The 11,556-nt window shown below is 40.5% G+C and overlaps 1 protein-coding gene across 2 annotated transcripts; it reads right to left on the bottom strand.

Moving 5' to 3' along the window:
• Nucleotides 1-1,290: 1,290 nt before the first annotated feature.
• sccpdhb (saccharopine dehydrogenase b) lies at nucleotides 1,291-11,022 on the bottom strand. Of its 2 annotated transcripts, XR_004613265.1 has the most exons (13): nucleotides 10,748-10,998; nucleotides 9,404-9,516; nucleotides 9,191-9,271; nucleotides 8,947-9,076; nucleotides 8,085-8,134; nucleotides 7,709-7,839; nucleotides 6,950-7,067; nucleotides 4,332-4,451; nucleotides 3,423-3,479; nucleotides 2,704-2,815; nucleotides 2,116-2,197; nucleotides 1,776-1,982; nucleotides 1,291-1,741 (listed from the first exon to the last, which is right to left on the bottom strand). XR_004613265.1 is itself a non-coding variant. In XM_034579898.1 (12 exons), the coding sequence occupies exons 1-12, from the start codon at nucleotides 10,950-10,952 to the stop codon at nucleotides 1,883-1,885; spliced, it is 1,299 nt and encodes a 432-aa protein (XP_034435789.1). In that variant the 5' UTR covers nucleotides 10,953-11,022; the 3' UTR covers nucleotides 1,291-1,882. The 2 variants fall into 2 exon arrangements, 1 of the variants encoding a protein (XP_034435789.1); XM_034579898.1 differs by having other exon boundaries at nucleotides 1,291-1,982; nucleotides 10,748-11,022.
• Nucleotides 11,023-11,556: the final 534 nt, after the last annotated feature.

Genomic DNA, 11,556 nt, shown 5'->3' with positions numbered 1-11,556 from the left:
TGGGAAATCTTCAGTGGAAAAACATAAGAAACTGAAAAGTGGCTCAACTGTTAAAATTATGAAATCCTCATATATCACATAAGAAAACAGTCATTACTATTTAATAATAATTTGACTACATCTCATTTTAGAGCATCTTAAATCTACTGACCTTTATTCAAAGTTGTGTTTGCTTTAAACGTTACTTAAATTGCATATGAAATACAAATGTTAAATGGGATGTTAAACATAACACAATATCAATAATTATTTCAATATCATTTTCATCAATAGCAATATCACAATATAATTTATTTAGATAATTATTGATATTGACTAATGTGAAAAAAATACTGAACAATAATTAAATTTAATAAATGTAATAATGTTCACCTTGTGTTCCTCATAATGAGTGAATTGAATTTCATGTGTAAAATTTGTTGTTTTCCTCTTCAATTTTGTTTAATGTTTGTGTTTTATGAGTAAAAAATAACTCATCTAAAATGAGTCCAGCTCGGACATAAGACAGGAGACTCTGTGAAGTAGGAGTAAAGGTTGAGAGGAATCTTTGGAGCTGGTTAAGGTCTCTTGTACACAAACCAAGGTGAGAAGGGTGTTAGAAAATAAACCTCGACTGTGCAGCTCTACTGGGAAAATGTTTATTCTGATGAGACAAAGCGTTTATGTACACTCTAAAAAGATGCTGCATACCAACATGAGAACATCGTCCCACCAGTGAAGCACAGATGCTGTGTTACTCCTCAGCCCCTAAAGGTTTGAAAGAAGAGTTTGATATTTGTAAATTCCTGAGATTTACTTCCTCCATCATGAGAACTTTATTCTCTATAGTTTTCCTTATATATTTCTCCATACATCCCCCTGAATGTTAATCAATGGTGTTCCTCTAACTCTCTTCATTTGAACATATAGCCTAACTAAAGACACCTTTAATAGTTAATATTTATGACGGCTATTTGGCCTGAACCTACTATAACGATGATGCGACATTTGTGAGTTTATATTTTGTTCACTATCTGTATATGTGTATTTATTATGATCTACTATGATATATATAAAAACAGCTGGCACAACCTTTGCCTTCACTTTTCACATCTTCTCTAGCTCCTCTTTCAGCCTTCGGTATTTTTCGAGCTTCTCCTGTTTCTTCTTCTTGATGTTGCTTGAGAACGCTGCGTTTATCACCACTCCCTTTTTCTTTGATGACCACCACTATGTCCTGTTGGTTAGCCGTCCCCATTTTAACCAGCTGGATCTAGAAGTCTCAAATCTCAAGAAAACTGGTCCAAACAATCCTCCTGAACATTGTGCAGGTCTTGTTCGAATTTATTGCTCTGTTTATACATTTCAAGTACAAATGTACATATTGTCTATGATTCATCAAATCATCTTAATAATTTGATAAAACCACATTTCAAACATGTTACATTTTTACATTTGCATTAAACTCTTAACTTTGGATAAATGTAGTGATATAAATGTAGAAGCAGCAGCAGAGTGATATCAGTTTCAGAGAGTTGAAAGGAAACCTTCTAATATTTATCTATTTTTTTTTCCTTTCACAGAGACAGAAAACACAAGGTCTGGATCTGCAGGTGAACACAAAGAGGAAAGGGATTTTTTTTTAAGTCTCAGCTGACCTGACATTAAATGACGTGGTTCTGTTAACTGCTGCTCTAACAACACTTCTGAGTGGCTCAGCTAAAGTGAAACAAACGACAGATGCAGGGTTCAGGGATTTTACAATGACAATAACAGCAAGAAGTCGTCATGTTGACTGGAGGAAAGGTCGGGCATCATCTCCAGTCGATACCGGGACAAATACAATACTCTGTATCTGTGCATGCTGCGACATTTACTGTGGTCACTGGTTACTGTTGAAGGGCTACTGGTGGTCTCTGACGGAGAACTTGATGCCGTGGTTTTGGAGGCGGTCGATGAGACTGGTTTTATAGAAGGCGGCTCCTGGAGTGTACACCCCCCCCCTGTCAATGTCAATGGCAAGAGAGACAGAAGAGAGAGAGAGAACAGAATAGATGAGACATAAAGAGCAAATCTTCTCAATTATGACAAAGGGAGGTAAAGTAAAGAAGAAAAGAAAGGGGAAAAAAACCTGACCTCCTGGGAAGCGAGTGCAATTCATTCAGCAAGGTCACAGCTGCTTGTACCATCGCAGACACTGTGGCTACATAACCAGGTTCTGTCAACAACAAGAAACAGACATGGAGATTAAGAGATGTGAAAATGTTTTAAATTATATTTACAACACAAACTACATCGATAGTACGAGGGGATCTAAGAATACTATATTATCACAGACTATTTATACACTAGGGCCATTATGGTTCAGTATCTTGCCCAAGGACACTTAAATCGAACCACAGACCTTGTGGTTAATGGGCGACCCGCTCTAACTCCTAAGCCACAGCCCCCAACAGCGTACATGTAGCTTACAGTGGGAGACCAGCTCCTTTGTTACCATCAACACACAGACTATATCTTATTTAGTCTCAACACACATACACCATCCAGCTGCCATACCATCTCACACATGCAGATTAATCCGCAGCTGAAAATAGTCCACGAGAAATGCACCAGTTCCCAACAGTTTAGAAAATGACACAGGACTTGTACAGTGTCTCTACCGCTACAGTGAACTGGTATGGAAACCTGTCATTGTACCACACGTCAGCTGAGCCGTGTTACCTGCTCCAATGACCTGAGTGCAGATCTTAGCGTTGGGGCGGCCCTTCGAGGGGTCGGTGTTCTCTGAGTAACCCTCCCCGAAAAACGTCAGGCTGAAACAGGTGTCTTCCATCTGAGAGAGGCAGAGAGATGAATGAGGAGAGAGGACGTTGACGAGTCAATCGGGAATCAAACAGGGTTTGACAGCACAACTTACTGTACCAGGAAACAAGTAAATAAATAGAATGGTTGTTACTGAATATACTGTCTTTAAAGGAAGCCCTTACATTTTTTTAATCAATCATTGTCCTTTGTTCTGTAACCCTACACTTTTAACCACCACCGTAAAATGAATGAACCCTTGTTTTACTTTCATTTACGTTTGTAAAATGATTTAGTTTCTATTTTGCATATATATGTATGGTAACATATGTACGGTTAATTTGACACTTTTATATTTGTTAATATCTGCCAAAATCTGAAATTGCATAATGGTAAAGCAGAAAGCTTTCTCTCTCAAATATGGAGACACAGTTAAAATACTGCTAAGATGAGTCAACGCAGTAACAGCCTAATGTTGTCCTGTCTGCTCCTGTGACCTTTTTATCAGGATAACTGTTTGCATGGTTACTTGTCTGCGACCTGCAACATGTAATCCTGCTGAATGACAAACAAACAAACATGCAAACTAATGCAGATTAAAAAATAACCTCCTTGGCGGAGGTAATAAACTCTCTCACCTGCTTCATGGTTGGACCAGCCTTGCTAAACACGCCAAAGGAGAAGAAGGATGGAAACTTTGGGAAAGACAAGACGATCAAATCAAATGATATTCAACACACAGACTCCTTAACTCCTCAACTGACTTCTTCTTGGTTTAAAATGAGGTATTAAAACAGTATAATCCATGTTGCTTTGAAACATTTCTCCACTTGAAAGCGTCACAGTAGTTTCCACACTCTGCTGCTGTATTTAACACGAGCAGCTCTTAAGCCGTTCAGCGAAACACTGACACCTTACAGTGACGTTCATCTACATTTAAAAGCTGGAATAACCATTTTAAGTCCGTGTCTTGAAGCTGCCACTGTCTTTATATCAACTCCTCATCCAAGGGGCTACTTTCCCAAACAGATCTGCTCTGGACCATTAAAGGGATAGTTCACCGAAAAATGAAAATGTACTCATTATCTATTCACCACTATGCCGATGGAGGGGCGGGTGATCTGCAAGCCCGACATTTATATTCGACTCAACACAGCGTCATTTACACCAGGTTTTAAGCCTGAAAGCCCACTAGTGGACATTTGGGCTAAGAAAATAGTGTAAATGACACAGTTTCGAGTCAAATATGAATGTTGGGGTTTGCAGACACTTGGACGACATATGGAGGCATGTTATATTTTTTTTCTTTTGTTTTATTACGTCTGAAGAAGGGATCCCTATTACTTCGATTGTATTGGATTTGGCTGCAACACTGTTTACCCCTGAGACTCCAAAAGTGTTTTGTGGACTCAAACACTTCACCCGGCTCTCCATCGGCATAGTGGTGAGTAGATAATGAAGGAATTTTGATTTTTCTGTGAACTATCCCTTTAATACCACAGGAGATGGACAATAATATGCAGTTGTTTGAAGGATGACGTAGTTACCCTGGTGAGGAGTCTCCTGCCAAGGCTGAATTTGGTCATGAACCAGAAGATCAGGCCGCCACAGAAGAACTTGACCACGGAGAAGAGGCCACCGACCCCGACGTAGGCGCTGTACTGGAGCTGTGGACGGACGAAGCAGAGGGAGAATGTGTGATGTAAGAACGGGAAATTAAAGGTGACAGAGAGAGAGGAAAGATAAGAGGTGGTTCGCCGAAAGAGAAGGGGGAGGAGGGGGAGGAGATAAGAGAAGAGAGTGAAGTGAGAGGGGGGCAGGTGGTGAGGGAGATACAGTGGATCCAGAAAATATTCAAACCCCGCCACACTTTGTTACGTTGCAGAGGAGAAAACAGAGGAAGGAAAAAAAGGAGGGAAGAGAGAGGGGAAGATGGGATGAGATGTCTCAGGGAGTAATGAGCAGCGGGGAGCAAAGTGATGAATCACTACAGATGACTCATCAGATTTCCACTCCGCTGGTAGATTGCGTTCTAAACAACATAATGAGATATTTTTATTAACGCCCGTGTCTCTGGCTTTGATCAAAACAGTGACAGCTGCTGGAATGGCTGACCTAGTTACAGGTGCACCAGGGAAACAGAGACTTTGCTCTTCATCGGCAGGAAGCAGAGTCAACCACGTACTATACACTAATGTTTACATATGATAAGAAGAACAAGGTGCCGTAAATATTCAACCTTTTTGTGTCACTTAATGCAGCGTCCCAAACCTGTGTTCCTCGGGGACACAGAACACTGAGATATAAGCGGTGCTTTATTTTTCTGCGGCAGAGCAAAGTGATGCAGAGCATGCCTGGTAATTCACCGCCTGGAACAGGTTGTGCCAAATTATTGATTACATGGAAATGTTGTAAACTGTGCAGTGATGGAGCCTCAGGGTTGGAATGCACAATGAGCTGTGAGATGAGGAGAACTCACTTTATGTTGGAGAAAATGATTGCAGGTGTAGTCTGCGGAACTGTCGATCATTGTTTTTGCATGGTACAGTGCACTTGACCTACACCAACAACCCAGCCAACACAGGATGATAACACAGGGTTGAAATCCGGCACCAATCAGGCACCAGTTTCTACAGGGCTGCTGCTGAATCACAATGCAGATTTTCTAAGTAACATTACACTTAACCTGGGTAGCAACACACTCTGTACATGGCAGCATGTAACATTAGCCTACGGTTAGCTAGTAGCTCCCTCAAACTCGAGTCAACATGCTGAGCACATCAGTGTGGGCGTCCCTGGCCCCTGCGATGAGGAGACAATTGATTAAGTTTGGAGCTGAGAGTATTTTGTTGTAATAATCACTGAAACTGAAATTGAATTATTATATGATTTTTTTTCTTTTGCACTTATTTATATTTGCATGTTTAAATGAAGTATACTTTGAACTGTTAATATGTTAAATCTCAACTTCTAATTTGTATTCTTTCTATTCTTATTGTCGACTGTTTTTTTGCTTCTTTTTTTTTAATTATCAGTTCTGACATCGTTTAGGCACCAGTGCCGTAGTAAAAGTATTGATTTAGCAACAGTATCTGGGGGGGGGGGAATGATAGCCAGCTCTGAATATATATTACAGTTACATTTGATCACACATTTGATCACACATTACACAAAGTTACACAAAAATATCCATCTAAAGTTTGCTAGTGTTAGCTGACTATAAGTAACTTGTCGTACTAGACCAGGTTAACTCTGTAAGGCAAAGCCCTGCATTTAACCAGTTGAGGACATTTTACTTTTTATGAATTCATCTTTTGATTTGTAAGACAAGTGGATTTGCTGTTTCTGCTTTGGTCTCATTTTTAAGTTGACACGTTTAATGGATAGCAGCCAGCCACTGAGGCTGACTGAGACCAAAAGTAATCTCACTTACACAGCAGTATCAATGTGAAGTCAGCAAAACATAAGCAACTATTAAAACCAGAGCACAACAAAAAGGGGCCAGCAGCAAAACCCCTGTGTGAATGTAATTGAGGAAAGGTGCAATTAGGTTTTTATGAATTTCTGTTTTCACAAGAAAGAGAAAAATGTTGTTAATTCTTCTATCAATGAAGTTACTGTTTGCACTTTCCTTGTAAATAGTGTGTAATATCCATGAGGCCTAACAAATATAACTCATGTATCTGCATTATTTATATCCTCTACTCTTTGCTGCAACAGCCATATCAACAATCCATAAGTGAAATGAGACCATTGCCAGCAGCCATGTGTATGTGGACCCATTTAGGTATTCAGCAATTATCCTAGTAATGCAGCTTAGAACAAAAACAACACCAAGACTATGGAGCATTTCTGACCATTGATGGTTGTGTTTTTATAATCAGATGTTCTACTAGCACATACAGAAGAATGCAAGTGATGTGATAAAGCATCCCTCTGTCTCAAGCTGTTCTACTAAACCAGAGGAAAATGTGAGGAGGATTCCAGAATACTTACAAAATATTGGCTATGCTAAATGTTTAATGAGGAAAGAAATGCATTCCACATTTGGCAGACCTCAAGTGTAACCGGTGTTTACAAGGAAACGTCTCTAGGGTTAACAACCACTGTAATGAATAGAGAAACTGTAACCCTGGTTTCAGTGCCTGTGTTGTTGTAATCTTACTGGTAACTGTTGTTCCTCATCGTAAAGGAAACGCTGGGTTCTCTTGACAACGGAGGGGTCAGAACCCATGAATGGGATGGCATACTGCTCGATCTCCTTACTGAAAAACACAAAACCCCTGCAGACACACACACACACACACACACAAATTACACAGAGAGAAAGCTAAGTGGTGTACTTTCACCAAATCGAACTCTGCCTGCAGCATCAGCACAGTAGTGTTGGAGCTCGTTTCATCCACAGATGGTCCTTTAAATCTTTCTCCTTATCACTGCCAGGTCCCACATTCTAATAAAATCTCACTGAATGGAAGTCGCAGCCACACAGACAGTAACGGTTTGCAAATTGTGCTGGATTCTTATGTAGTAACTTACTTTCAGCCTCTGAGGCTAAACTAACTCCAAACCTTGAACATTTAAGGTAAGATTTGTACGACATTATGTACAATGACATTTCATCAACTTACATATATTTAATGATGATTGCATTTGCTCAAACTGCACTATATGTTAAATGAAGGTATCACAGCTAAATAGTATTCCCATCATTTACTTTGGATTCTAAAAATTCAAATGTAGGTCAGGAATAAGAATTTAGACGTATCAGTTTCACTGGGAACATCTCTCTCTGCTGTGCAGAAGAAACATGACACATCCCTATATAAATGTACTTCTGGCCAAGCCTCACATTCCATTCAAGATGATATTACTCAAAGTGAAGTGTTTTAGCCAGACAGTAATTGCTCAGTTATAGTCTTACCTCTTTTGGACTTTGGCTCCCACTACAGGCAGCGGCTTGTGGCCAAACTTCTTCCTCAGCTGGCGGAGAGAGCCGCTGTCTGCGAAGCCGTGCACAGCAGACTGCCAAGTGGTGTCATGACCACACATCCCCTGTTAAAGGAGGGAGAGCTCTTTAAATTCTGTCATGGTGTCAGGTGCAGGTAGCCCATGCTATATGATTTTAGCTTTGTGTCTGTTTGATATTTTCTAATGTATACTATCCACCATTAATCATGCCCTGTGCCTTTTTTAGTGACAGCTCAGAAGCCGTCACTTTACTTTTTAAAAGGGTTGAGAAAGTGTATCAAGCTACATTTCCCATCATGCAGTGCAGAGGCTGTAGTTGTTAAGGCTACCTCAGACCCACTGCTAATTTTCAGGAAGCTCTCCACAGCCGTCAGTGTTCCTGAAATCAGACATAGATGAAAGACAAGGTCCAGTCAGAATCTATCAGGAAATGCAATCAAATGTGTGAGTTCAACTAAATGTAACTGTTAGCCTTTGTATAAATCAAATCAAAACCAAACCAAAACAGTTTCTGACTATTTGTTGATATATAAAAAACCTTTAAAGGGGACATAGCATGCAAATTCCACTTTGTTAGTGCTTCTACAGGTTAATGTGGGTATCTGGCATGTCTACCAACCCAAAAACTCTGGGGAAAAAATACTCGCGCGTTTTGTTATAGTTCCTCTAAGTCAGAAACGTCATGCTTGAGCGACTCGATTGCGCTTCCTGGGTATTGTGTCGTAACAAGGAACTGGAAGTCTCCCTACATGGTCTTGGCCCACCCCCCCCCCTTTATATCATATAAAATATGTAATTTATATCGTTTAAAATCATGGGGGGAGAGGGGGGAGGGGGGAGCTGGCTCATTAGCATTTAAAGGAACAGGCACTCAAAACAGGTCACTCTGTGGAGGGCTGTTTTATACAGGGTAAAAAGGGTGCTGTTTTATATGATCCTTGTGGTATTTTGACCAAAGTATGTTACAGACATTTCATTAAGACCCCAAGGAACCATATCAACTTGTGGTAAAATGGGCATGCTATGTCCCCTTTAAAATGTATTCAATGAGACAAGTAGATGTTTCTGCATGTGTTACATGTGAGCAATAGAAATATAAACACAAGTCCCTGAAAGCACTGAAGTGTTTTTGCTGCGGTTGGTGATGTACAGCTTTAGACTTTTACCATTTCCCCCTCATATGTTTCCTACCTTTGAACTGCCTGTGTGTGTAGAGAATCCCCAGGTCGGCAGGTATGGAGTCGAAGCCACAGCTGCCTATCACATACACTCCTTTGTCCGAGGCCTTGGTGTGATACTCAAGCTGCATACGCTCCAGGAACTGCTCAGAATGGACGACCAAAAATGCACAAAAATAACATGTAAAAAAACTAACAAATCATAGAATTATTGTTTACAGCTGAGAAATAAAGAGAGACATTTAACGACACAGTACCTGAGGCTCTCCACAGATGTCGACATAGTGAGCTCCATTTTCTACGCAAGCTTTGACCACAGGTTCGCCATAAAATCTGTACTGCAGGAACAGAGACAGCATTGTTTCAAACACAAACCACATGATCACAGTGCTGTGGGCTTTATTCTAATGCAACATGTGTCAAACATCATCTCTACGTTGAAACAAAGGGAATGTAAAACCAACACTTACTGGTCCCACACAGTTGAGAACCACCACACCTTGTTGACACATGGCGGCCATGGATTCCTCATCAGACACATCAGCAACGATGATTTCAGTGTCTGTCCTCACCTCAGGCATAGCTGAGAAAAACAGGAGAGAAAATCTTTCACTGTGTGTTATACATGTGTGTGTGGATAATACACAGCTCAAACCTGATTTATATGGTGTGTTTACATCAGACTGAAACTGTTGAAGCCCTAGATATATGAAAAGCATTTTAAATTCATATTTATTTATTCGTATATACCCCTTGAGATGTACCATCTTGATTTAGAGGGGATACCAATATATATCACAATGTACACACAGGCAACAAAAAAACAAAAACAACAAACAGACAATAACAGACCACACACATTAATAAATCATTACAGCCAGAATGTGGCCAAAGAACAACAAGAGCCGTCCATCTGTAATAGAGATGTCCTGTCTTCTTGTTGGAAAAGCGCTCGAGGTGAGGAAATGGAGATACTATCAGCAGGAACGTATTACCGTCTGATGGGGCTTTAAACAAGTCGATCATTCAAATTAAATGTCAGAAGATATTGTTGTTAATAAGAAGGATAATTGAAGTGAATACATTTGAATCAGTTGCAGCCAGTGAATGTGTCCTCTTACATTTAGGGATGGCCATTTAAGTCCATTATACATTGTACATTGATAAGTGAGGAAAGGAAATCCAAGTGTAAATCTCCAGAGTGATGCTGTGTTAAATGGGACAAGACGTCATTAATCATCAAAGTAGTCAATAATAGGCCGTAGCTTTTAAATTGAGAGGCAAGTTTCTCAGGAACGAACTGTGAGCAAAGCAATTTTGAGCTCAATTTTATTCAGAGCTATCGTGAACCAAGCTGAAAATGTCAGATGTTAATAAGAAATTATATATTTATATAAGTGCATACAGCTAAATGTCATTTATGTGAAATCTACCTGTTTGTCAATCAGTATTGGCTCCAGCTATAGAATACACACACGGTTACATTTTGAGCTGACTTCATTTCTGAGTTATTAGGAACCAAGCCGAAAATATCCAATATTATTCAAACACATTCTTGTATAAATGCGTTTAGCTGCACATCATTGATATGAAATCATTGTAAAAGCACTTGTCAGTCCCACTGTTGGACATTTTGAAGCTAGCTGACAAGGACCTACATATTCAGGGGTCAAGTTCAAAAGTGTTGACTTGCAGCTACATGAGCAGCACAGACCAGAAACACCACAGACACCCTGTCAGTCCAGAGTGAACCACACAGTCAGTGTCGTAAACAACACTTGTCTCCTCTATCTCTCCGCCATGTCTCCACCTACACAGCCTCTCCGCGGCTCGCTCCAACACTTCCTCCAGCCGCTGTCTGCTTCTCCCGGCCACCGCCCATTTCAGCGAGCCTCCCCCGGTTCTCTCTGCGGCGCAGCGGGCCACCTCCTCCGCCACAAACCGCCCCGTGAAGCCCGTGGCACCGAACACAATGATGTGATGAGGCCTGTGGGAGACCGAGCTCACGGGCGCCGCCATTGTTTTGGTTTACGGTGCGTTCGCGTGCTCCTCGGACGGTCCACTTTCCCCGCGTCGTTGTTCAAACTTCAGTGTGTGGTCGTGTGTTTTGAAGACAGAAAATGTATCTATGAGTTTACAGAGTTTTAATAACACTATAATTCATATTTCTAATGTCTGCTCAATAAATAAAAGCAAAAAAAAGGGATCAAGTGTGACAAGCATATACATAATCAAAACATACCCACCCAAAAATGTTGTATTTACTAATGTGATGTAAGGTGCTTTTTAGAGATCTACAGTTTGTAAGGGAGTTGTTGTTTCGACTTGAGATGACAGTCGTGGGACTTCACCCAACTGGGAACTCTTTTTTCCGATTATTCCAACAGTACGTGAACAGACTATCTGTTCAAGGTCCCGCCTTGTGTCGTTACTTCCGGTCCTGTGTGCGCGCTGATTGGCTGATCTGCTCTACGTCTGTTTCCACCTGCTGGTGCTACAATTACAACTGTTGTGGTAAGAGCAGCTTTATTTTATTAATATTACACCACACACACAATTAAATTTATATTTATTCCACCTGTTTGTTATGCCACTATTTACTGAACATTGCAACCTCGGGGCG

This window comes from Hippoglossus hippoglossus, chromosome 24, assembly GCF_009819705.1.
Source record: "Hippoglossus hippoglossus isolate fHipHip1 chromosome 24, fHipHip1.pri, whole genome shotgun sequence".
NCBI lineage: Eukaryota > Metazoa > Chordata > Actinopteri > Pleuronectiformes > Pleuronectidae > Hippoglossus > Hippoglossus hippoglossus.
Note: the sequence above shows the minus strand (reverse complement) of the source record. Positions and strands in the feature narration are given on the sequence as shown.